The following is a 27,263-nucleotide window of genomic DNA, read 5'->3' as shown; positions in this document are numbered from 1 at the left end:
TTCAACCTTCATTGAAATGTTTCGCCTGAGTCCGTGATTACTACAATGGTTGCCAGAAATGTTCTAACTCCGCCATTCCCTCTATATTTATTATTGGCATTTACTGGAAGGAAGAGCTGTCACTGCTTATGTATTTATTTACAGCAGAACGAACTCATAGAATTTTATTTTGTTCAGTAAATTATAATCCATTAGTATCCTCATTTATTTTGATGCTCAGATATTCCCAGTCTTGGCCAGGAGCTGCTTTAAGTGAGCTCTTGTGGCCTTTTGACATGTTCCTATCATTTTTGGCCACTTCCTTACCTCCTGGCACAAGAAGCTCGTTCAGGCTCATAGTGTACTTTCCTTGCCTCAGTTGGAATAGCCATTTCTCTGAGGAATTCTGTTCCTCTCTCTCTTTCCCTCTATTTTTTACCTTTTATTTTTTCTGAAATAATTTCAAATTTACATAGCGTTCATAAGTCTGGCTCTGTTTTAGTGGGGAATGCTATTTAGAAACCAAGTAGTATGTGCTCATTGCTACTAGAATATTGTTTGTATTCTGTATTCAGTCTGTCCTCATGAATTGAAAGATAATGGCTTTATGATAGTGCTTTAAAGTGTTCATTTAAAATAAATTTTGGGTTACCTAGATGAGGCAATTTATAGAAAAAACTGAAGTCGATAGTAAGCCCTGGATTTGTATCACATCATACAGGTGGGATATGAATCAGTGAAGTCAGGAGAGCCCCAGATCATATTGCCGTGGACTTGGTTTTGAACACCAAAGGGCACTTTGGAGTACTCCTCCCCTCCCCCCATAAAACACTGAATGCTGAGAATGCCCAGCTCATGGCAAAGTTGGCTTAGGCTAAGAAAAATAGCTCATTTGTACCAAGTCATAGGAGTTAATGCTCTCAGCAGGACTGTGAGGCTTATACCATTCTTACTGCTATCATATAGATGGGGAAACTGCAGCACAAAAGGCTACTCAGTGAGGCAGGGCTCCTTGGTGCTGCAGTAATTCAAGTCCATGATGGTGACCAGGGATGCTGATCTCTGCTTTCCTAATCTGGGGTGTCAGATGTGGGGCTGCGTGAAATTTCAAGTCTCTTATATTGCTAATATTCAAAGATAAAATGTTCATTGGAGTTGTCTTTCCATTCAAAACATACATTGACTTGGGTCTGTTTAAGCAGAAAATTGTGACTTACTCGCTCAGTTTGTCTTAAGGGGAAGTGGTACATATTAAGGACTTTTTACCTGTCTCTACATGTCTCACAAGTCTCAGATTCTTTATATATAAAATGGGGATAAATATGGTTCCTATTTCATGAGGCTATTGTGAGGATTGGTTTCAGATAATGCACATAAACTATCAAGTGTCTGGCACGTAGTAAGTGCCCAGTAAATACTAAATATTAAAAGAAAACTACTCTGCTAATAAGAGCCAGAGTCAGAGTTTGGACCCAGGCAGTGTGGCTGAAGGACCATCCTGTTGAACCCCTACCTGTTTGGCCCCTCGCACTTGGATGCTGTCCCCCAGTGACTACCTGGATGCAGACAAAAGCCTTGGCCAGGAGCTTTCTGGTTCTGACCACAAAGGATGTGGGCAAGCCCAAGAAGTGACCAGGAGTGGGGCAGGAAAGGGAATGGGAACCTTTTGTAGGTTGCCTACACCAACAACAGGGGCAAGAAGCCCCTTGGGGGGACTGCCCAGCCCTGCCGGCTGGTGAGGATGAACCACGCTCAGCCTGAGTGAGCGAGAGCTCTGTTGACAGTGTGCTGGGTGTCACAGGACCATCCGACAGGCAGGGGAAGCATCAGACATGAAGGTGGCTTGGTGGGCCAGGAGGGAGGCCCGGCCAGAGGGCGACACAGAGCCCTGACATCAGCAGGCAGCCCTGTGATGCGGCCCGGCCATAGTGCATGGGCAGCCTGTGCATTTATGAAGCCCTTCAATATCCCCCTCTTTGATCATACGTACCAGCAGGAAAACTCTGCCAAGAGGTGGTGCTGTCTGCATTTTCTGCATTTTACACATCTGACACTGAGGCACCAAGAGGCCACCTGTATGAGGTAGTGGTTAAGAACATGGGCTCTGAAGCTTCACTGCCTGGGTTCAAATTCTAGCTCTGCCATTTACCGCCTGATGACTTGGTGAATCTACTCACCCTCTCTAACCTTCATTTCTTTTTGCAAAAACTGGGGTCAGCTTGGGATCTTGTGGGGTTGAATGAGTTATCGAATTAAGCTCATCCACACCAAGTCAAATGACTTTAATGTTCTCAGCAGGCCTTTGAGGTTTATGTCATTGTTATTACTATTGTACAGGGGAGGGAAACTGAGGCACGAGAAGGCCAGAGGCAGAGTTTGAATCCAGGTGGTGTGGCTGCAGGGCCATCCTGTTTAACTCCTACCCATTTGGACCCCAGCACGTGGATAAAACGCATGAACCATGTCTGACGCTTGATTGGTGTTGCTCACAGCCACCCGGCAGGGAAGAAGTGGACCTGCGTCTGAGAGGCAACAAGAGTGCTTGGTCACAGGTAAAGCCCTACCTGTACCTACTGCCCTCTGGAGAACAGAGGTGGAGGGTGGGGGCTGGGACAGGGGCAGGGAGGTGAGGCACCGGCCAAGGCTAGGTGCACATCCTCTATAGCTCCTTCTCACATCACCACTGGCCACCCAGGGTGGGGGGACTGTGGAGTGCCAGAGGCAGCTCAAAGGGCCCTATGGCCTGCCGGAAGCACCTCTTCTACGTGGACCTCCAGGATATCAGCTAGTGGAGGCTGGGTCATCTTGCCCACCCCAGGTCAACTACTGCACGGGACAGCATGTCCATCCACTGGGCCATAGGATCAGTACTTCTAATCACACCTCCTTCACGTCCTTCCTTTCCCACTGTAAGGTGAACCCCGCCATCTCCAGGCCTTCCTGTGTCTCCAATAAGCTCAATGCTGTCAGCTCCCTCTACTGCAATGAGCAGAAGACACCTCACCATGGTGGTGTGCAGGCATGTTGGTGGAGAACTGTGGTTGCCAGTGAGGCAGGGATGGGTGGCAGTTCTTCCTGGGGCCTCACCCTGGCATAAAAACTTGACTCCCTTGAGTAGGGGGAGCAGAAATCAGGCATGGGAAGAAAAAGATCCACTTGGAAGCCCAGAGCACCAGATCTTGCCTAAGGATGCATTGAACTCCTTGTGTGACAGGCAAGGCATAGACTCTCCCTAAGCCTTGCTTTATCCATCTGCAAAGTGAATCTGAATTTTGATTGACCTCACAGGATGAGACAAGGACTTGGGAATGGTACTGGCTTGGGTAGGAAAGGGTGGCCGGTTCCATTCTGGGAGGGGCTGTTATTGCTTGTGTCATCCTCTCCTGCAGGGTCGTTCACTGCTGGGTCCCTGTGGACCACATAGGCTGGGCACAGAGTCAGTCCTTGATAGTACTGAATCAATAATAAATGAACTGGAGGCTTCTGTAGTCATTCTTACCAGGCCATGTCTGGAGGAAGCAGGAGGAAGGGTTTCATGTCTTCCCTGCCTTCTTCCATCTCCTCCACTGCTTGGGTCTGAGTCCTAGCTTGGGGTCTTTCCCTCTCCCAGCTGGCTGGACAATGGATGGTGGGGGCTGTCCATCTTAGAAGGTGGATCACCAATGGTGTTTATGAAGCTTAGGGAAGTAGGTCACTGGCACAGCTGAGACCTTGCAAAGCCAAGGGGCCAGGGGCACCTGTGTCCCTGTGCAGCTGAGAGAGCAGTAAAGCAAAAGGTGTCTTTGATCCTCACTCTTCTCCTTGACAAACTCAGCTGGATCCCAGATGAGATCACCAGAGGTCTAATGAAATCAGAACAAGAACTTTGCCTTTCCTGTAAGCTACCACTGTCAACCATGTAGTGGAAAGAGAAGTAAGTCTTCCTCTATGGTCCATTGTAGGTGCGTGGTGTTGCTTAGATGAAATGAAGCAAACAAGAAAGAAAAAACTCCCGCCAGAAAATTCTTTAGTATGTTATCAAGGAGAAACCATTTGGAACATTTAAGAATAGGTGTGAACTAAATGTCCATTTCTAGGGCACTAACTGGTGAATGAGTGACCTTCCTTCCTTCCTTCCTTCCTTCCTTCCTTCCTTCCTTCCTTCCATCATCCACCCATCCGTCCGGCATCCATCCATCCACCCATCATCTACCTATCCACTCATCTACCACCCATTCATCCACTCTCCCATCCAAGTTATGGAGAAGAAATAGAAGATGATGTTCATAGCAAGATGTTCACAGCATCATTGGATGAAAAAAAAAAAGGTTACAAACTGGTTACAAAAGTTGGTTATTGAGATCTTGTGTGCTTTTTGTTTTCTTCTTACTTAACTATGTTTCCCACCTTTTCTACAATAAAGATATTAACAAGAAAAAAACAACCATTTTTAAAACAAAACAGATGTACTCTCCGATTTGGGCAGCATGGAACACTGACCAAGGGAGATGTGTGTCTCTGCAGGAGGAAGCAGGGAGGGCCAGGGACACAGGCCTTGCCTACAAGCCTGCGGTGGGCTCCTGCCCGGTACAAATGAGGATCTGGTGACCTTGAGGCTTTGCACAACTTGGGTTTCCCAGATCAACCTAAGATCCCGTTCAAGGATTTTTTTTTCTCGGTGTCCTGCAGACCTAAAAATGAGGGCTGTTGGCTTACAGCCCTTTGCACACTGAGAATGTGGTCAGAGTCCTGTGTCTGAACCCAGCTCTGCCCCTGGCCAGCTAGCTGTGTGACTTTAAGAGAGTGCCCCAGGTTTTCTGAATGGCAGCCTCCTTATCTGTAGAGAGAGGGAAATGGCACATCTCTCAAAGTGTCAGCAGAGGGGCAGACGCACAGTAAGAAAATAAGAGTAAAGGGACACTCTGGTGAGGGAGATGAAACAAATACTACTTCACAGAAAAGGTGGCAGAGAAGATGGTGTGGGGCCAGGCCAGGAGCATCTAGAGAAGATTTCACGGGCCCCTCTTCTGCAGGGCAAAGTGTGGCACAGAGCTGGTGTGTGGGACTTGTCTACTACTTAATGAAGACATGGGATGAAGAGGAGAAAGACATGGGGCCTACACGTGCCTGGGGTAAGGAAGGCATGTCAGCAGAGGGGCCATTAAGCCTGGCACACACTTGGCCCTCAGTGCATACATGTTGGATGAATGAATGGACGGATGGGTGAGCTGAGTCTAGAATAGGGTTTCTGGATTTCCGTGCTGTTGACGTTTGGGGCCTGATAGACGATTCTTTGTTGTGAGCACGGGACTCCTCTGCATTGCAGGGAGTTCAACAGTATCTTTGGCCTCTCCCACTAGGTGCCAGTAGCAACCCTTACCCCAACAGGTTGTGACAACCAGAAGCATCTCCAGAGGTTTCCAAATGTTCCCTGGGGATAAAATTTCCCCCGTTGAGAACCACAGGTCTAGAAGGATGCTGGGAGCTCTCAAAGGTAAGAGGGGAGCAGGTGCTGTGGAAAAAGTGCTCAGTCTTCCTCAGACGCCCTGGGCTCGATCTCTCCCCTCTCTTCAATCACCCCCTCCCCTGCCCCCCAACGCAGCCCTGCCTGCTGGGCCCGCTGGAGACAGGGCACAGTTCCTGAGCCGCAGAGCTGGGTTTTGCCCACCAGTCTGCTGTGATGGGGTTGGGGGCTACTGGTGGTGCCTTGCCCTGCCCCAGTTCAGTCTCTTCACAGTTCTGTGGTTTTACCCTCTTGTCCCACCTTCTGTGAGTCTGGGGCCTGCAGAGCAGCTTGCTGTCAGAGGCCGTGGCCCATGGGTCCCCCAGCTCTCAACCACCAGCATCCCCTAGCCTGCACCCCAGACAGAAACTTCATTATCCTGCACAGGCAGGAGTCTATGGGAGCACTGGCCGTCTGCAGGGACAACAGGCACAGATTCCTTCACAGACCTCCAGAGCCTGCTGCTATTTGATCCCATAGGTGTCCTGCTCTGGGTATGTCTAGGCCCCTCTGGCCTGGTCCACATTATTGACTGGTTAGATGACAGCATGCACAATACCCACTGTCTTCAGATAATCCCCTGACCACAGGGGCCAGACTTGCCACTGTGCCCTTTCAAGTTTTTGTGTGCCCAGGACCAGCATCTGGCTGCACCTGGAAATGCTGTGGGGGTGGGGGTGGGACCTCCCTTCCTCCCAGGACTCCAGCTCCAGGGCCAGGTATGGCTCTGTAGAGCCCAGTGTCACCTGCAGCCTTGGCTATTTCCAAGGCTCCCCCACCTTCTCTGCAGCTGACGCCCCCCAGATCTCACCCTTAAACACTGCTTTGCTGGTGGGCAAGAGCTGAAAGGAGGCCCCACTCTTCCATTCGCTGACTGGCCGCAGGGTATTGAGAAGTCTTTCTGGGAGCCATCAGGCAGGGTGCCATCATGTGGGGTGAAGACAAGCCATCATGCGGGGTGCTCTCCAGGGTTCCGCTGGGTCCTTTGCCTGGATATTTCCTTTCCCCCGAATTCTCTCACTGTTGCCCAGAGATGTTTTTTCCCCAGTCTCCTCCAGAGGAGAAACAAAGATTCAAAGGAGGCAGGAGCCTGAATGTGGAAGTAGAATAGAGTGTTTCTACTTCCTAAAGCTGGAAAAGCCCTAGTGGGGAGCACAGGGTAGAGGAGGGACAGGGTCCTCCTGGGGGTTGGAGAGGAGGGGGTCGTTCTTCTTGGGCAGCCAGGGAACCAGCCCCTGAGTGAGGAGGGAGGGTGCTGCCTCCCACCGACTCCACACACAGGGGTTGGGCCATGGAGGGACCACTTCTGCCCTCACCAAGGCCAAAGCACAGAGTCACTGGGATTGTCCTGTGAACGGACACACCGCCACTGGTGCGTGATAAACCAAGAAAAACGTTGGCCACGTGGAGGCCAAACAGAAGAATAAAATCTTATGGCATCCAGAGCTCTTACAAAGCATTAGTACTCCAGTAGAAATTTTGAAATTTCCAACAGAAAAACAGGCATGGAATGAGAAGCCCCCCCCCAAAAAAAGAGCCCCCAAAGAAATAGAATACAATATAAGCAATATAAGTGTGGCAAACTGTTTAACACCATATAATGATTTAAAGAGAGAGAGAGAAGAGAACATAGAAAAAGATGTCTTTTATGTGTGGCTTGTCAGACTGTCAAATTGTTTTAAAAGTTTCCCGCTGCCTCAGTGAGCATGTGGGAAGACGTCCAGGTACCTGGCCCACAGGGATCTTCCGCTGTCCCCCTGGTCCCGGGGTTCCTGACTGTTCTCCATGAGGGTGGACATCCTGCAGGGGTGGCAGGCTCAGAGCCAAAGGCAAAGAGGGATGAATAAGTGATGGGTTTCTGGGCACAGGGAGGCAGCCGGCATTACAGTAAATGAAATCGGAACAGCAAGGCCTTCACTCACCAGCAGCTCTGTACCGGCGCCTTCTCTAAATGATCTCCTTTTGTGCACCCAAGCCGTAGTTTCATTATGGCCCATTAAACAGCAATAATTAAAACAAAATATATTGGATTTGTTTATCCTGGACTTCATAAGGATATGAGGTTTGCAATGGTGGCGGGGCAGAGCTAGGACTATAGGGCTTATAATTAGCAAGATAATTAAGGAGAAGTTCTCAGCAGCAAGAAGGTACATTTCTCAGGCATCAAACTCTGCTGGTGGTGGAGAGTCCTGGCCTGGAGAGTCCTGGTGGTGGCCAAGGGGACCTGGGGCTGCTGGAAGCTGGTCCAGCCAGGGGGAGAACTGGGGTCTCTTCAGTCAGCAAAATGCTGTGCACCAGCCAGGTGCTGTTCTAGACTCCGGATGTACCATTAAGCTTGCATGCCAGCAGGGAGATGACACTAAACACGTGCCATTAAAACTTGTGAGAAGGTGTTGGGGCCCCCGCGGGGCTCAGTCGGTTAAACCACCAACTCTTGATTTTAGCTCAGGTCATGATCTCACGATCGTGGGTTGGAGCCCCACATTGGGCCCTGCACTGACAGTATGGAGCCTGCTTGGGATCCTCTCTCTTCCTCTCTCTCTGCCCCTCCCCAGCTCTCTCTCTCTCTCAAAATAAATAAAGATTTTAAAAAATTCTTTTAAACTTGTGAGAAGGTGTTGATGACTAAAAAAGAAATGAAGGCAGGAGAAGAGCAGAGAGTTGGGGAGAGTGGAGCTGTGGTGTCCCTAGAAATCTCTTGAAGAGCTGACTTTGAGTTAAGGGTGGATGAAGTGTGGGCCGGAGCCCGAAGGCTTCCCAGACAGTGAGAAGGGCAAGCACAGGGTGGGAAGACTGGCCAGGTAGGGGCGGGGGGTGGGGGGTGGCAGCTGGGAGGGTTTCTGGAGGGGCTTCTCTGATGGACCAGGAAGCTGACTCAGTGGTGTTTCCTGCTGTAAAGGAACAAGCTACCCCCCTTTGCAGCTTGGGGCCTCCTGGTGGCAATTGTTGGCTCTGGCTGAAATCAGTAGGGTGATTCTGGGTTGATTGGCTCTCTGTGACTTCAGGATAGTGGCCATTTCAGAAGTCGCCCAGCTGCTTGGTAACTCTTTCTCAAGGAAAGCAGAGATCTGAGAGAACTGGGCTGGAAGAACTAGGAACGCAGAGACCCTCCCCACTCCACTTCCCTGCTTCCGAAGATGGACTTGCCTAGGATATCCTCACCCGCCTTCCTTCCACTTCCCCAGTCTCCTTTTGAGGCACTCATGGCTAATCTGAATTTAGATTTTCATGGAGTTTATGGTGTTGACCAGTGATCCAGGAAGTAGGGGTGTAAACAGAGAGCCCCATCTGCTGGTGGCAGCTTCCTCTAAGACCCACCAAAGTTGTGGAGCGGGTTTAAGGGAGGCCCTCAGAACCACTACTAGATGAACCTGTTTGGGGAAGAAATCAGCCAGGGGCCTGGAGTCTTGACTCCCCTGGCATTTGACCTTGTGAATATCTTTCTCTCCAGCCCTGGGAAAGAAAGCTCTAACTACCTGCCTGTTCCAGGACCTGCCTCCATAGCATTCCAGCCCACATCCCAGTGTCCTTTTGCCTAAGGTTTCCTGATTGTGACCTCTGCCCCCGACCAGCGCTTTTACCTAAGAGTCTGTCTGAGGGGATCAGGGGCTCCATCCAGACTTCCATCCCCTGGCAAGGGTGTTCTCAGCAGTACCTGACATTCCAGACCGGCAGGGGCTGGGGGTGCCAGGCTGGTCCCTTTTTAAAGGATGGAGACCTGAAGTGTGCTCAAGGCAGAAGGAAAGCCAAAAAGAAAAATGTTTAAGTGGGTATGACCTTTTACAGAAACGAGGAGAAGTGAGAATCGCTCTTTTGAAACTTAAGTATGCTTATTCTTTGATAATTTGTCTACTGAAAATTTATCTTCAAAAAATAACAATAGGTGTATGATCCCACAGTAGTCCCCAAAATAAGATAGTGGCAGTAACTGACAGTTGTCTCCCATTATCTATTCCCCCTGTTCTATCTAATGGTAGAAGCTGCCCTATTCATCTGGCACAGGGATGTCAAGATAAGAACTGTTTCTAAGGCTAATGGTGGGTGTGGCCACAGTTCTGGCCAATGGGAGGAGAGCAGAGGTAACAAGTGCTCCGTGTAGACCCTGAGAGGGCTGTGCCTCTGAAGGAAGGATGTGTCACCTTTTCCACCCTCCCTGGTGACTGCAATGCTGATCTGGGGAGGGGTCCTCCTGAGCCATGGGGACAAGGACCACACCCGAGGAATAGTGGAGAAACCAGGTCAGGGGGAGCCTTGCCACCTCACGGAGCACAGCCACCTTACCAGACTGGATGTCCACATAAAAGGGAAATAAACTGTCTTGTTTAAGTCACTATTTCAGGTCTCTATTACAGCACCTGGACATATGTCTAACTACCCGTATAGAACCTCTAAGAATACTGTGAAACATTCAGTGATATCGAAAGATATTCACAATATTACTAAGTGAATAAGAAACTAAAAGACTGGGTAGTGGTACAATCCTGGGTTTTTTTTGTTTGTTTAAAAAGTATGCATACAATAAATTTATGTAAAACACCATAAGCTATATAATAACATATTAATGATTATCTTTAGGTTGTGAGATTATTGATGGTTTTAGTTCATTGTCTTATTGATACTTAAAAAACATTTTAACATTTCATTTATTGGGGCTTTTAGTTAGTTAAGCATCCGACCCTTGATATCAGCTTAGTTTGTGATCTCACTATTGTGGGATTGAGCCCCGTGTCGGGCTCTGTGCACTGAGTGTGGAGCCTGCTTGGGATTCTCTCTCTCCCTCTCTCTCTGCCTCTTCCCTAGCTTGCTCTCTCTCTCAAAATAAACAATAAACATTTATAAAAATGTTTAATTAATTGATTGATTTTTCCTTTAGACAACTTTTTGTGAAGAATACAATAAAAGGAAAGTCAGCCATAAGCCCACTAACTTAAAAAAATCTATCTAGAAAAAAAAATCTAGGGGTTGTAAATTCAGATGCCTTCAGAGGTCAGGCAGAAATCATTGTGTGAAGGGGCCATGGCCAGTTGTGTTCTGTACAGTTGTTTTCAATTTTCAAATAATATAAAATAAAGTCAATATCAATTCTGGTCAAACAGAAAAACTCTCATAGCCAGGTGGCAACCTCTGCATACAGTGAGAAATGAGGGTTTCTTTCCCCTAAACCCATTCCCCACTCTGACCTCCCCCGTCTAAACACTGTTTATAGCAGAGAGGAAAGGAGGTAGGCATCACTTGGACAGAACAGAGTTTAGCATAGGCAATGCCAGATGGAGGCAAGACTTGGGACGGGGGCAGAAGGGAGAGGGAGATAATGGGAATACCAGAGAGGCAGGCATGCTGGGGTCTTGACAGAGGAGCAGAAGGGGCAGGCTGTTATCCACTCCCCTGCCCACCCCCCCACTTACCTTTATGAAAGAGAGCCCCCACCTGCTAACAACCACCACCACATCCACGGAGCATTTTACCACTTCATAAACAACTTCTGAGATGGGAATCATTTCTCTTTTGCAGATGGGGAAATTGATGTTCAAAAAGTCAGATGACTAGAGAGCTGGAAAGTAGCAACAGGGATTTTGGATGTGAAATGCCATACGCATTCTACTACCTCAGGCTTCGGAGTGGGGAGACAGAAAGCTCGAGAATGGCTTGTGAGTCAAGTTTGGCAAGACAGCTTAGGAGAATGCTCTCATGCTGTTGTACCTTTCCTGCAAGACGGGACAGTGCATCTGCCGTGCTTTGCAAACTGCAAACTGTGAGTCACTTACGACCATCTTGGAGGTGACCGCTGTGACTGAGAGGTTTGCGGCACGGTTTAGTAAGAGATACAGGAGAGAAGGGACGATTGATTGGCCCTTGATTCATGTACTTATTTATGCCCTGACTTGTCTGAGAGAGCATCGAAGGACATAAGACAGCACTGCAGGGAGAGGCATTGATCGCCAAATGTCTGTTCATGTCTCTGTCCTGGAGACTTGAGCCCAGAGATCTTGCCTTCTTCATCTATGCACTCAACGGATCTTACTGCGTGCCTATTAGGTGCCAGGCATTGGGCTAAGTGCTTAGCGTCTCATGGTAAGCCCACGCTGACCTGCTCTCTACCTTCATGGCATTTATAGTCTACTTGGGGAGATAATATTAGCAAACACAATACAAAACAACAACACACATATATTAAAAGGTTTTGAGTACAGTGAAAGAAAAGGTATCTCTTTTCTCTTGCCCTTAGCATAAGGCTGGCACAAACATGGTTCTCAGTGAGCATCTGTTGAGGGAATAAGAGGGTGAGGGAGAACAGGAATGTTGGGGCTACAGGATGGACATGTAGGGGGCTGTGCTGGGGACCTCCACCTTCCCTGCATCCCTGCTTTAGCTGTCCTCCTGCAGCTTCTGGAACCCATTCCTTCTGGCTGGGACTTTCTGAGCCTAGCTTCTGGGGGGCTGTGGGAGTAGCCTTGGGCAGCTGGGGTCCTCTCCAGGGGTGCAGCCTGCCACGGGAGGCCTGGCTTTGGCAAGCTCCAGTACAGCGGTTATGAGAAGCTTTCCTGACATATTAACCCCCTAGGTCTTTGGGGTCTTGTTTACAGGTGCATTCCCTGAATGTTACCTGGCATGAAACTGGTGCTCCACAGTTATTTGTGGAATGAATGAAGAAATAAATGAGTAGACAGGTAAATAGAGAAGGCTCCCAGTGTGTCCCAGTGTGTGGCACTGAGCTTTGCTCCTTGCCTGGCTGGCCCGTGGAGCCCTGTGGGCTAAATGGCAACCAGGCTGAGAGGTGGAAACTGCCTGCACCAGCCTTGCTCAGACATCAGTCAATTTCCTTCAATAAATATTTATGTTGGGACTTAAATATATTCTGAGAGTCTGCTGTTGGATGGGGCTGAGGCCGGCAAGAGAAGAGGGAAGCAGTGAGTGCCTTACCGCTAGTGTGTGCAGAAAAGTCCTGCTATGCACACTCATGGCCTGGCCATGCTAGGCAAGGTGATGGCTGACCAAGTCACAAAGGTGACTGGCTGACCCAATACTGCTGGACAGTACAAGGAGGGCAGTGGAATGGACAGGTTAGGGGGCAGTATCCTGGAGGGGTGGGTTCTAATCATGGGCAGAAGCCGACTGGTCAAAGGGAAGAGGAAGGGTCCTACAAATCCAGGTTTGCAAGAGTATCACAGAGAAGTCACAGTTATGAAGTACCTACTTTGTGTGTGTGGACAGAAGACTGAGGTTCAGGTCCTCATGGCTGGGACACATAGCTTTACAGACAAGGAAAAGGGAATGTAGGAAGAAGCCAAATTTGACCCCAAGTCCACCTGATTGAAAACCCACTCCTCTCCCGCTATAGATGTTGACATAATTCAAGTCTGTTAGAAATTGGAACGCTTTCATTGTGTTTACTAATCACTCATGTAGCAAACTTAGTTCATTTCTTCAATAGTCATTTCGATTAAATTCTACACAATTATTGAGCACTTAGCATGGGCAATTGACTGTATATTTTGTTTCAAGAGAAACACGTCCGATGAAAGAGAGTAGCAGACAGCACTGGGCTTGGGGCTGGGAGGGGTGGACTCCAGTAACGCTTCTGCTGTTAGGGGCTACTGCACCTTATTCTCTCTATGCTCCCGTTCCTAAGATTCTACAGCTCTATTTTATTTCACTCTTATGGAGAATTGTTGTGCACCAAAGAGCTGACCTTGAAAGTTATTTTTCCTGGGTTTATTGGTGAGGTAATGTAGACTTGGAGACTGAGATCTTTCTTCTATTTTTGGCTGGATCTTATTTGAGATTTCCTTGGATTGGTTTCATTTTCTTGTTAGCAATTCATTATTACATTTTTAATAATCGTCAGCTAGACTCACCAACTGAATGTTTATTAAATGATTTTGCTCCAAGCCAGTGACTCTGGTAGATCCATCAGAGTAGTCCTGGATGTTGGGATCTTACAAATTGAAACTGTAGGTGTACCTGTAGGATATATCCCAGACTGATGTGTGATCCAGTCCCCCCAAATTCTCACTGCAGCTGGAACTGGGGAGGGTGAGGCTGAAGGCTGATGCTGAGCCCTGTCAAGATTCCTGGACCACCTCAGGACAGAGGGGAGACTCTCTGAATAAGAGGGTGCTTCTCCATCTAAAGCTGCATGGGGGTACATGAGTGTGGGAACCCCACCCCCAGCTGCGGGTAGCCTGTATTCTGACAGCTATCCTTTCAGAAAGCTCTGTAGGACATGGAGAGAAGTCCCAGTGAATCCAATGCCTTTTGGTGTGGTACCAGATAGTGCCACTGTTTTTTCTCCCTGCTATCTCATCTCCTTTGCTAGCTAGAATCTCTAGGGACTGGCTCCCACGACCAAAAGCTCAGGTCTGCGTCCTCTGCACCTAACACAAGTAAGTTACTAGGTATGTTTTTGTTGAATTGGGCTGAATTAAACTCTGAAAGTTCAGAGGCTATGGACTGTTTCCCCTCCCATCCTAACACTTGAGAAGAAGCCCTTATCGGTCTGAAAATTATGATAGACTCATACAGAATTTATGTCCGGGGTAGGGAAGTCAGATGCCTGCAGGAACCAGATGGGTCACACAAATGCATAAAGTGGCCTGGGGGAAAGTAGTGTGGAATAGTGGGGCTTGTGGCCAAACAGAGTTGACATGCTCAGTCTAAAGGCAGTCCATTTGAATTTCTAAAAATGTTCTGTTGGCCAAATAAAATACCCCTGATCCAGCTTAAAGGCCTTTGGTTTAGGTTTTCTGGGGTGTGCTGGGTGAAGCTCAAAAACCTGACAATGGCAGACTGACAGATAGGTAGGATGAAGAACCTTGGAAAAGCCCTCCCAGGGTGGTGCTGCTTTGGCCCAAGTTAAATACAAGCCAACTTCCAATAACTTCAGCTGTGATGGCCACAGGACAAAGTATATTCCCACGTGGTTCCCAGGGAGTCTTACAGCTCAGCTCAAAGTTGCCTAATCCTGGAAACACCCAGAAAATGAGTGTGCCATCTATTAAGTACTCAAAGCAGCACAGGGTAGCACCTCTCCAGGCACGTACCCCCTAGGCATGTGGGTTGTAGTAGTGGCAAGGCAATAATAACAATAATGATAGAACAGTCATGGCTGGGGTTAAGTGGTTGCTATGTGCTGGGCATTGTTTTCAGCACTTTTCCCCCATTCCCCCTTTTTTTAGAGGAATTTTCAATGCACAGCACAACTGAGCAGAAGGAACAGCAACAGTGCCCCTATACGTGCACAGCTTCCCGTTTATCAATAACCCACCAGAGTTGTAGGTTGACACATCATAATCCCCCAGAGCCCATAGTTTGTATTAGGGTTCATTCCTGGCATTGTCCATTCTGTGGGTTTTGACAAAAGTATAATGGCACGTACCCACCTGTAGTATCGTCCAGGATAGTTTCACTGTCCTGAACATCCTGTAGCACTGTTTTTAATCTCCTCATCAGCACTTAGGCATTTTTATCCTCCTTTCTCAGAGGAAGTCATGGGGTTTCTGAAAGGATGAGTGGCTGGCTCAAGTGCACCTCGGTTATGAAGCTAGTAGACATAGACTCTGTAGGTGGTGGGCCTGGTCACGTGCAACGCTTTCTTGTCTTGGGAGGATTAGGCAACTTTGAGCTGAGCTGTAAGACTCCCTGGGAACCAAGTGGGAATATACTTTGTCCTGTGGCCATCACAGCTGAAGTTATTGGAAGTTGGCTTGTATTTAAGTAGCTATTACTTTCACATGACAGTAAAACTAATGAATGATAGGAAATTTCCAAGATAATAAAAATGTGTATCTATCCCTTGTTGTATATATATTTTTTCTGTTCATCGTTTCCTGCTCATCTGGAATTTCAATTAGCTGCTATTTTTTTCCCACATATTCTATCTAATACGTTTAGCTAACTTGAGTTTTCTCGGCAGTCTCCAAAACTACAAAATGACAATAGATTAGCTGACAAGTAGAAATATGTGGTGTCCATACTGAGTATGCATATGCTTTACCTTCTGCCTTGGGAGAACTGTATGGCCACTGGGGATTACACTAGGGAAGCTTTAAAAAAATTCAATAACAAAACAACATTACAAATCACCCAGACCCTTTCCAAACACATAATTAGGAATTCAGTGTGGTTTTTTTCCTCCTTGAAAACTGAAATATTGTTATGGTTAAAAAAATTTTTTTTAATGTTTATTCATTTTTGAGAGAGAGAGACAGAGCATGAGCAGGGGAGGGGCAGAGAGAGAGTGAGACTCTGAATCTGAAGCAGGCTCCAGGCTCTGAGCTGTCAGCACAGAGCCCGATGGGGGGCTCGAACTCACAAACTGTGAGATCATGACCTGAGCCGAAGTCAGATGCTTAACCGACTGAGCCACTCAGGCACCCCTGAAATATTGTTATTGTTTTAAGCCATGTTTACTGAAATTGTTTCTGCTAAACCAAGTTTTAAAAGGAAAGTTGGGAAAATCTCTTCCAATCACAACTAAGATGTCAAATCCAACGTATGTTCATGTATTTGGGCTCAAAGGATGTTGACCGTGGTATCTTGAAACATTTCCCCACTCCTAAAGACAGACAGACAGACAGAGCAAACCCTAAGAAATGAATACCGTGTGTGATGTTTGCGACATCAACCTGGAGTCTCAAATCCCTACATTTTCTAAGGATTTGGGATTCTTTTTAGGAATCAATTTAAAATAACTCATAATTCAACTGAAAGACAAGTAGGGCTTTCAGATATAGATGCTCTAATTTCCAGCATTTTATTGCTGCTCTCAGTGTTTTTGAGATGACAGTTTTCCCTTCACAGAACAAGCTTAAAATTAGAAAAATCAAACACCCATTAGAGAAAGCAGATTTACTCTGCTATTAATTGATGTAGAGATGTAAAGCTCCCATCACCCAGGCGGGAGCCTCGCCCATCCCCTGCAGACATTTTCAGGGGCCAGTGGGTCAGCAGCAGCTTACTCAGCCTAAACAGGAGCTGTCTGTCTGTCTTTAGGAGTGGAGGCTTGAATTTTCGGTGGTAGAGATGCCCTCACTGCCAGGGGCGGGAGCCACATCTGCACACAAATCTTAAGGTGTGTGGGATACTTTCTTCCCACTTTATTTTTTAAAAAGTGAACAACCTTGAAAGTTGAACAACCCACCCTATTCTGGCTTCTCTCTGCTCTGCTGGACAGGAGGTAAAGAAGCACGGACTGTTTGGTAACCAGAAAACGATTCTTAGAGGGAAAGGAGACTGCGGCTGCTGTGAATTAAATACGGAGAAGAAGGAGCATTGAGGACCAACCACAGAATTGTCTCCTTCCACAGGCTGGAAGCAACCCAGGTGGGGGTGGGGAGGGCCTGCCGTGTGAGAATCTGTTGAAATATGACCCGTGGTTTTAACTTTAAATAAGCATTTCCGTCCTAATAGAAGCCCCCTCTAATGTCTCCTGCAGCTTTGATTTTGGAACACGTCACATTCCTCATTAAAGCAATCACTGTTAAAACATAAAGCAACACAGGATTTATTTCTTCATTAAACTGATGATCCGTATATGAAGCCAATTAACATTATGAGTCTGGTGAACATCAAGTGTAAAGAGGTTAGAGAAAATTAAAAGCAGTCACCTTGGTCTTTAGATAAAGAAAGTACACTTTTAGGCTGTAAATTATCAGAGTGTCCAAGCGGGACAGATCGGTGAATTTGGTTAATTGAAAAATACATTTTACCGCACAAGAATTAAGGAAAAATAACCTTTTCGTTTCGAACGCCCTTTTTGGTGGGGGAGGGGGACGGTAGCGAATGCATATTGGTCACCTCCGAAGGCCGAGTGTCAGAGACAATCGGAAGAAAAAGGGGACTCGCGTCATCAAAGTTTGTTGTAGGCTTTCGTTTCTACGTTGCTTGGCTGTGTGTTTATTCGCTGTTTTGTCAACAGAAAGGAGCCGGCCTCGCGGCTACGGGAGAGGAACGTTGGGCGAGGCGAGGCGAGGAGAGGCGAGGCGGAGGGTCCTGAGCTGGCTACGAGCCCCGCGCGAGGTGGGTGATTTCCGGGAGTCCGGCTACTTGTCCACCCCGGGGAGACGGCCAGGCTCGAGTCGGGGACGCTGCGAAGGCCATGGTCAGGCAGCGACGCGCCGCGGGCGGCTTCCAGGCTGGAGCCGAGAGACAGGAGCAGCGCGCGGGGTGCGGAGTCGAGAGTTCGGTCCCTTCTCTGAGCGCTGAGCGCGCGTCGCAAGTAACTTCCGCAGGTTTGAACCGGGAGAGGATTGGTCCCTCAAAGCCTGGGATCCTGCAGGGCGGGTCCCACTGCCGCGCAGCACAGAGCCCCAGAGGGGCCCGCGGGACTGGCCTCTTTTCCCTCCCGCAGCCCCAGAAGGTCTTGGGGCCGCTGTCCAGGGTTCTGACTGGCTAGGAGGCCTGGGGAGTGCGCTGCCCGCAGACCCAGCCAGGATGAGCCTGTCTACTTCCCCGGGACCTCTCTGGGCCTTGATAGGAATCTGCTTCGGCGGATGTGAGGGATGGAAAGCTGAGACTGGGGCTTGGACTTTGTTGGCTTTGGGGGCCAATGCGGCGCCGGGCGCCTGGTGCCGCGGGTTCCCGCACAGATACTCAGGTGCGCCTCGAGCATCTCGACCAAGCCCTCCCGGATACCTTCCTCAATTCGCTTCATGGGCACCAGGCTCTTGGAGCTCACAGCGCGCGCAGACGGGGAGCTGCCGCCTAGGGCAGATGCGAGCCCGAGGGGGCTTTTTGCAGACCCGGGCACGCAAGGGTAGCCTCAGGCTCTTTGAAAGGTCTCCAGAGAGCCCGGGTCCTCTGGGCGACACAGGAAGTGACAGAGATAGCGCGCCAAGCTTCTTGGCCTGGGTTGACGGAGGGTCCGCTCTTGGGGCTCCAGCCCTCTCTGGATGAAGTGGCAACGGCGCTCTCTGCTGCCCGGCCAGCCCCTCTGGCTACCGCACCTGCCTCCCGGTCCTCTGGGCGTGTTCCCCGGAGCCGGCCGCCTGACTCGGAGTCAGTGGCCCTGGCGGAGCTGTCGCCGGGGTTCTCTCCGTTCTGAACTGAGCCAGACTTTCCAGCGGTTTCTTCCTAGTGGCGCGGCCGACTCCACGAGCCAGGGTGGGCCAAGCCCAGGAGGGGCCGCTGAAGTGCCCTGGGCCCTAAACTGCCTCCGCTGGAGCGTTGCTGCGTCTTCCTCCCAGCGGTTTTCCGAAGGGTTGTCCACCGGAGTCCCAGGGCCCCAGCACTCGCTGCCTTTCAGCTTGGCGCGCCTTGCCCACGGCGGGTGTCCACGTGTGGGGTCGCCAGGCCTTTTGTTTCCAACGCGCTGTGTCTTTAAGATCAAGGCTGGAACCCAGGCGGTGCAGGGACCCGACCCACCACCTCGCCAGGGCTCCCGAACGCAGCATTAGAATGTTTATAAAATATTCAATTTATGCAGTCTGTCCAAGAAGCCATCGTCCCAAAATAAAATCAGCAGTCTAGACGGAACACAGACACCAAACTTATCAACAGTTGTCTGACTTGCCTCTTCTGATGCATCTTGAGTGGGTCATAATACCAACTTTATTTTCAGTGGTGCATAAATTAATTACACGCATTTAATAACCAAAATATCATTATATTCCCCCTTTAATATCATAAAGGCTTTCCGCCAGGGAAGCACTTAATAGTGCAGGGGGCCGTAACGGGCTATTATCCTGGTGTAATGCTATTACAGAACCAATTATGCGCCATTAGACTTGCTTTTTTTGCAGTTTATGTGATTTGATCCAATCCCGCGCCCCTGACTTGAAAATTTCAGCCCGGTACTTTAGAGTTTAATTTTCACCCAGGCAGAGGGAAGGGCGGTCTCTCTCCGCTGAGTGTCTGCCTCGAATGCATTTTAAAAGTAATTGCGAAGGGGTCCCACCGCATATCATTTGCATGGAGAAGCGAACATAAATTCAGGGACCCCTTGCTGAGAACAAAATCAAACTTTCCTTTTGTACGGGCGCTTGGAAAGGGAAGCCGTGTGCAGAGTCCCCCCAAAAACCCATCCGGCGGCTACAATTAGCAGCGCTTTGTCAATTCGCAGCCCGGGAGTCGCCAGGCCTGACAAGGGCGAGCCCATATCCAAGCTTTTCACGGAGAAAGAAGGTTTGAGTCAGAGGGGACTCGGGGTGGGTGTGGGTGGAGTGTTCAGAAAATAATGCCTTTTTGGGGGTGGTGGTAGTGCTGGTTGTTTCTATCCTCTTTTAAAAGAAGGAAAACATTTCTGATGTTTGCTGAGAAATGATGGATTTTTTTTTTTAACACCACGTGGGCCATTTGTAAGGCCCAATAGACCTATCCAAGTTACTCGCTGTAGACAGCGCTGGAAATAATCAGATTAAGGCCAATTATGCGTGAGATTATAAAGGCGAGTGCTGAGCCGCGGCGCGCGCTGTAGACAGACAGCAAGACATCTGGCCACTTCCCGAGTCACTTTTCTGGTCCTGCGGGCGCCAGCCGCGCCGAGCCCCGCCCGCTTCCAGCCGAGCCCAGCGTGCGGACGGGAGGCAGTCACGCTCCGGCCTTCCTCGCCCGCAGCCCACCGAGGTACGCGCGGCTCCCGACCCACTCACCCGGCCCCGCGCGCCTGGCCTTGGGGCTCGGCTGCCTTCCTGGCCAGGGCTGCAGCTCGCTCCGATGCCCTGGCGCGTTCGCTGGACCCGGCTGCGGTGGCCTGGGTGCAAAGCTTGAGCGGGGAGGGGGGGACCCCTGAGAGCCGGGAGCCAGATTTCCCAGGTTTGGTGTTGGGGCCGAGGTGGGGGCATGGCTGTCCGGGAGGTGGACCCGAACGGAGGGGCTGTCCCAAGGGGACCGGGCTTGAGGTGGGGCTGCCACGTCCCCTCCAGTCCCCACAGTGGACTTAGGGCGTTGGGGGCGGGGGGGAAGGGTGGTTTCCAGGAGGAGGACGCCCAGTGCGCACTAGGGCCAGTCCGGGCGCAGGCAGAGTGAGACTTAGATTCTATCGATGCTTGCCTTGCAGCCAGGCCGGAGTTACGCGCCCCTTGTCTGTCCAGCGGTCACTCTCCCCGGGCCCCGCCGTCCAGCTGATCTGGCCGTCGGCGATGTTTTATTTCCACTGTCCGCCACAGCTAGAGGGTGAGTAAGCGCCGTGCCTGGGGCCGCTCCGAACGGCCGGTGCTGGCCAGAAAGGGCCAGAGCGGCGGTGTGGCAGGTGGGTGGTTGGGTTCCCGCTCCGCTAGGGTCGCAGCCGCTGGGCGTTGGATACGGGTGCCCCTGGCCTCCTCCCTACATCCCACTCCAGCCTTCCGCCCTGTCACCACCTGCCTCCCACCTCCCTCCCCGCCTGGGCCAGTCGGCCCCCGGGCTATTGGCACAGCAGGGACCCGCCGGTCCTCCCAGCACAGATGCTGGTGTCACGCCTCTAATCGGGTCTCCCCCGCCCTGGGGGCCGCATCAATCTTTCACGGTGTTTTGCAAACATCCAGAAAAGCCAAGGTAGACTAGGGAGTTGGCCCGCATGGTCTGACATGGACCCTGAGCCCGACCCATGGTAGTCTGCTCCCACTTGGAAGCACAGGGCAGTGCTGCTCAGGGAAGCTGTAACGTCTGTCCTGGTCCACCGTGGCTCTCTGGATCTAGGTGGCCCTGCGCACCCCCGCACCCCTCGAGTGCCCTGGCTTGGCTCCTCCCTGTGACTCACTGGATTTCCTGATCCCAGATGCCAACCACTCCCCACTCCCAGGGGGAGCCCCGTGGCCAGGGTTTGAGACTTTGAGGGTCTCCAGGCCTCAGAAGAAATTTTGCCTCAGGATCCCTTGTGTGGTCTCTGCACTGGATTGTTAGGTGGAAGTAGGTTTGTGAGAAGGGGACAGCTTGGCTCTCTGGTGCCCCCACACAGGGCCTGGGGGACCCCCAAGAGCCGGCGTCAGACAAATGCAAAGCCACACATTCTGGCCTTTTAACAGCATCTTCCTCAGAACAAGAGTCTCAGCCATGCACTATTAGAACTTTTCTAACTGGGAACAATACCAGGCTAGGCTTTGACAACCTACTCCTACGATTCATTTGTGGGGTGGGAGAATGTTGGAGGCCAGGACGTTGAGGGAGGCATGGGGGAGGGCAGAGGTGGTGAGGCACTGAGGGACCCGGAGATATCCAAGGACACTAGTCCACCTTTTCTCCAGTTACCTAGAGCAGTAGCTGAGCCTCAGTTGGCCAACATGCACAGGGATTTCAGAAAGTTTGTTTTGTCTTAACCGTGGAAGCTTTTAAGAATTCAGTAGAATTTTCTAAAGGAGGCTAAGGATCAGTGTTTAAACCCTGCTAACTCGGGTCAGCATTCCTAAGAAGGGGAGACCAGACACTTGCCTACGTTTCAAGTCCTTTAATCTCCAAGGACCCAGGCCGATCTGTTTTATGAAGAGGTTAAAAGGTGCACTCCCTGACATTGTACCCCAGGTCCGGAGGGGGGATTTGAACTGACTGACATATCGCAGCCTACTCTTCTGGTTAAAGAGGGGAAGGCAAAGATTTGGGTATTTAGCGCGTGGTGGGCTGCTTGGATAATTAAGGGGAAGCCCTGTCCGCAGGGTGGGTTGCAGAAGTCACTTAAGGAGGGTCGTGGCCCGGCCTTATCATGGCTTCCGTGCACTGAGCTGTATGCTGCTCACCCTTCCTTCCCACCTCACCCGAGGCACATCCCACCTCAGTGCTGATTCTTCAACCAGAAGAAAAGGAGGTGTCTTTAAGAACCTTTTTATCCCTTTGAAGATGTCTTTCTGAGCCAGTTTTGCAGAAGTGGTGTTGTATGTTACTCTAATGTTGCTGGGGAGGAGGTGATCTGCGGCAGATAGAAAGGCCGAGAACCGACCTTTGGAATATGACATCTCGCTCAGGCTCTCAGCTTTTTAATTTTCATTTCTTATTAATCTAGAGAGGCATAAAGGAGAAAGCAAGGCATGACTCATAATCTCACTTCTGGGATTCTACTGATATTGAATTAAAAAGTACTGCATATACCTGCTAAGGAAATTCAAATAGAAGAGAAAACTGCATTCAAAAGTGAAATCCTCCTTCCACCTCTTTTCTAAAGATACTCTCTATTGTTGGTTTCTTATGATTCCTTCATGAAAAACACCCCCCCCCATATGTTATGCTTTATTTGTGTTGAGATCATATTGCCGTATCATTTGGGACTTGGCTTTTTTTTTTTTTTTTTTTACTTTGTAACCTATATTTTGGGGATTATTCCATGTCAATATATACAGATCTACTGATTTCTTTTGAACAGCTGTGTAATATTCCATTATATGTTGTACTGATGGGAACTTTGGCTGTTTCCAGTAGTTCCCCCCCCCCGCCCCCATCGCCATGTTGCCAGGAATGTTCTTCTTTTTCTATTTTGGAACACTTATTCACAGATTAAATATGTGTATGTGCCCTTAAATTTTTGATGAATATTGTCAAATTACCCCTCTAATAAGGCTGCACCAATTAATGCTCCTACAAATAGTTAATGAACACACACATTTTATTATACCATTAACTGTACTGGGTAACATTATGCATCTTATGTTTGCCAGAATGGTGAAAATAGCAGTTCATTGTTCTGTTTTGTTTAATTATCGGCAAGGTTTAACATTTTCGTAGTGTTATCAACACGTCTACTTATTTTTAAGTAAAAAGTTTCTTCAAAGGTTTTCCTCTTTTCTGTTTGTTTTTATTCATTTGATGGACCATCAGTCTTTTTTAGGATCCAATTTGACATATGATGTTTCACCTACAGATATTATGTGTACGCATTGTGAAACAATTTAGGACCGGCAGGTGTAAGTTAGAAGGCTGAGGCAGATAACGATTGGAGCATCTGAGAGCCTGCATTCTGTCCTCGCCAATCAAGTGCTTTGTTTCAAAAGGAGACAGTTTGGTTTCCCGCAAAATACTGGAAATAAGACCGCTTTGGGGCTGTCCTTTTGAAGTTTCCAATGAGGGGAGAGAAATATTTGTAACTAGGGTTTTTAGGAAGAGTGCAGTTTGGACAAGAAGATGGAACAGAAGGCTTCAGGGAAGCATGGGGTATTATGGCAAAGGATGTGTGTGGCACTGTAGAGCAGGATAATAAGTAGGAGGGACCCCTGTTAGTGGATAGAATTTTAAAGAGCCCGGAGAACCTTGCTTCTTTGGGACTCAGGTCTTTCTGAGGGAGGTTGCCTGTGTGGCTTGCCGGCTGCTAATGCCAAACACGCAGTGATTCTGAGACCAGAGCCCATGGCAGGTACAGCATGCACGGGCTAATGGGAACTTGCTCATTTGTTTTTCTAAGAGGCCATTGTAGACTGTTGAGCACATGGTGCAGATTTGGAAAATGATGTGAATGCATGTTTGGGGCCAAACTCTGTTCTGGCTTGGGAGGTTGTTGGGGAGGACGGTGGACAGGACGACTTTCTTTTCAGGGAAGTGGAGAGCAGTGGGTCCTTTATGAGCCTGGGGAGAGGGGAGAGAGTGGCCGTGTCTAAGCCTGCTTGGAATTCAGGACAGTAGCTATTGGTGCAGACCTCTTGTTAATTGACATCAATATAACAGATCCACTATGGTGCTGATGAGCTGTGACCAACGGTAATTAATATTCATTTATAAACTTCTTACCTCCTCGTGTCCTGAAGTTCTAGGAGAAACGTGCAGTGAAAGCTCTTGGTGTTTTCTTTCCTCCCCCGCCCCCAGCTGTTAAGCTTTGTTGTTTATAGAAACAAGGGAAAGTTAACAGGTAAGCAATAGGGAGCCGTTGAGGCTTCTATGAAAGAGTCAGAGGTAGGTAGGGGATGAGATAAAAACACAGTGGATGGAGGTGCAGCTGGAAACCAGAGGACAGGTGAAGGCTCTGCCTCAAGCCCGTGATTTTTCCTGGCACAGAGTCTGGAATTTGACAAGAAGGCGATTTGGCCATCCTGGGGGGAGTAAGGTTGCCATCCGCCCTATGAAATAGGCATAGTTGGGCCTGAAGTCAAAGGTTATTGGGAGAGGGAGAGAGCAGGAGACAGTAGAAAAGAAGGGCCCTTCATGAGAGCAGCAGAGAAAGACGCTCTGGGACAGACGGGACTATGCCTGGAGGTGCCTCCGAATAGAGCAGGTGTGTCGGGGGTTGGTGTGAGAACAGGGAGGTCCTCTGCTCAGGCTGATTCAGTTTGCTCCCAGTAGGCACTGCACCCTTTGGCAACCACTCTCCAGGAGATTTCGATGATGGGTTTCTGCGCAGAAAACAGCGCCGGAACCGGACGACATTTACTCTTCAGCAGGTAATGATGGCGTTCCCTTTCTGAGAGTCGGCTACTTCCTGCCTCCAAAAAACCCAGAGTTTGAGCAGCTCTTCTTTGTGTTTTAAAATAAAGGCAACTATGGTAACTGGATCGTTCTTGAACACTCTATGTGTCAAGAAATCTGTCTGGGGAGAGGGCAGGTGATTTGGACTTCACGACGCCAGGCAGTGAGTGAATCGGTAATAATGATCGCTCACATGTGCCTGAGGTTGCTAGTTTGGGGAACGTTTCCACATCAGCAATATCATTTGAACCTTGAAATCACCCTTTGAGAAATTCAGGTAGGACATTCTTATTCCAAGTAGAGAGATGGGAAGACCGGGGCCCCCAAAGTTGTCTGATTTGTAGAAGGTCTTGCTGTCCATAAACGGAAGGGCTAGAACCGGGACCCTCATAGTGTGTTTCCTGGACCTGGGCTCTTTCCCTTAGGTCTGTGCCACCCCTGGAGCAAACTGGGAGCCATCAGGAAAGTAACCCAAATACCTCTAGCTTGTTTCTGTGGGACTGGCACAGTGAGGACCTCTGTTAGTTGTTTCTATTCTCCTCTGTCTTATGGGGAAAGCTGTGTGGGTCGCTCTGATTCGTAAGGCCACTCTTAGGCTTTGATTCCTATGAAGATATGTAAATGGAAAAGCAAATGAATATTTGTGCTTCTCCCCTTATTCTTATTTCTTGGGGGAGCACCGATGTTGTAAGTCTTAGCTCCTCCATCATCCGTGGTTAAAATTTTAATTCTGTGGCGTCTTCTCGAAGAGCTCTCTTCTCCCTCCTCCTCCCCTATTTCATCCTCTAAACCACTTCCTCACCGCTCCTAGCAAATTTGCACTATGCATCTGCTTCCTCTCACCTAGCCACAGCCTCTCACCGGTAAATATTTTTGCCTGTTACCAGCTGGAAGCTCTTGAGGCAGTTTTTGCCCAAACACACTACCCTGATGTCTTCACCAGAGAAGAGCTGGCCATGAAAATAAACCTCACAGAAGCCAGAGTGCAGGTAAACCTTCTTTTTAATTATTTAACTCTCTAATATTAAAACTGGCAAACTTTTTTTTTTTTTTTTTTGACATCATGACTGCAGAGTGCACATTTGGCCAAAGAAAGCAAATGAAGACTATCTGTCATTTTCATGATGCACTTTAATAACATCAACATAATGTGGAATATTAGATTAGGTTGATTAATCGGTCATTCATAATTAACTAGTGATAATGTTCTACACTAATTTGTCCGCGTCTCTAAGGTACTAAATTACATCAATGCACATCCATTTCCTTGCTTTGGAAAAAAAAAAAAAAAGAGCTGAGATGCTATTCTCAAAGCAGCTCTGACCGCTCTGGGGTAAGGCCGGTCAATTGCAGAGAACTGTGTTTTCAGATGGGAACAGGGTAGGATCTGCTTTCCAGAAATTGCATCATGTCCAACTTTTCCCCTGGACGTGGGCTCTTTCAGCGAAGTGGATCCGAAGAACGTGTGCAATTTAAAAATCTTTAAACGGCAGCAGCGAAAGGGCTGCCTCAGAGCTGAGCACGGCTCATGGTGGCCGTCTCTAAGCAGGATTTTTTTCTGGAAGCCACACGGTGATTATGTTTAAGTGCACAAACCCGTCGAGCCCAGCAGATGTGCCCGAGCGCGGGAGGAACAGATTCGCAGCGCCGCCTCTCCGGGAGAGCTATTCTTTGAGCACAATTATATATTCATTTTATTTATGGGGTTTCCTCCATGCTGTTTCTGTTCTTTTTTATGTAGGGGCTTGGGGTTAAGACTATGCAAAGATCTAATTGTAGGAAATATAATAGTTTGCTTTTGGTTCCCCTGGGTCATGTTAGTATCTCTTAAAAACCAATGGCTGAAGAGAGATAATGGAATTCTGAGCAGTAAATTGGGGGTTGTAAACAAATTATTTCCCCTATAATCAGATTATGTGATCCTGATTATTAAATCTGAACATGAATCATTGGTCATATGCGGGCAAATTAAACTGATTATTATTTGGAAATGAAAATCTCCTTTGGCCAGGATGTTGTCTATCCCTTCTTTATTTAATGCCAGCTTGCCAATAGCTGCCTAAAGACTGAACTGCAAATTGAGATAAATGACACAATTATTGAGCATTCAGAAGTGGAAGATCATAACTTCTCCCTGAAAGGTGCAAGGGTGAGATAGGGGTGGTAACAATTAAAGCGGGGATTTGTTGTGCCGGCTGTTGTTGGCTATTATGCAAACAGACAATGGCTGTGAAGTATTTGTTTCGTGAGCCTCCGTGTGGGGACGTGGGCCTCGGTGGCGGGAAGGGAGATGTGTTTACATTTATACCCCTTGCTCATTCAAATATGATTAATGTTCTATAAAGCAGGGTCTTAATCGAAGCTGATGTTGTCAAACAATAACTAAATAGGGAAATAAACGACTCCATCATGCTCTTTCCTCAGAAGCAGGCGAACTGTCAGTGCAAAGTCATTAAAATATGATAATGAAAAATAGCTCAATTAAATGTTGTTATAGCTGTGACCTTCA

At 48.7% G+C, this 27,263-nt stretch overlaps 1 protein-coding gene across 3 annotated transcripts in view; it reads left to right on the top strand.

Moving 5' to 3' along the window:
• The first annotated feature begins 17,313 nt into the window (after positions 1 to 17,313).
• Positions 17,314 to 27,263, top strand: part of DRGX (dorsal root ganglia homeobox) — a 36,266-nt gene continuing 26,316 nt past the window's right edge. For 2 of the 3 annotated variants that reach the window (XM_053909692.1, XM_019444906.2), the window contains exons 1-4: positions 17,314 to 17,479; positions 20,457 to 20,572; positions 24,632 to 24,729; positions 25,642 to 25,743. In XM_053909692.1, coding sequence (XP_053765667.1) covers positions 20,539 to 20,572; positions 24,632 to 24,729; positions 25,642 to 25,743 — 234 coding nt within the window. In that variant the 5' untranslated portion in view covers positions 17,314 to 17,479; positions 20,457 to 20,538. Of the gene's footprint in view, positions 17,480 to 19,889; positions 20,024 to 20,456; positions 20,573 to 24,631; positions 24,730 to 25,641; positions 25,744 to 27,263 lie in introns of those variants that run through there. The other variant, XM_053909691.1, reaches the window with a different exon arrangement.

Source organism: Panthera pardus, unplaced genomic scaffold (genome assembly GCF_024362965.1).
Source record: "Panthera pardus isolate Hobbes unplaced genomic scaffold, ASM2436296v1 HiC_scaffold_22, whole genome shotgun sequence".
Taxonomy (NCBI): domain Eukaryota; kingdom Metazoa; phylum Chordata; class Mammalia; order Carnivora; family Felidae; genus Panthera; species Panthera pardus.
The sequence above is the reverse complement of the archived record's forward strand: the minus strand, read 5'-3'. Positions and strand labels throughout refer to the sequence as shown.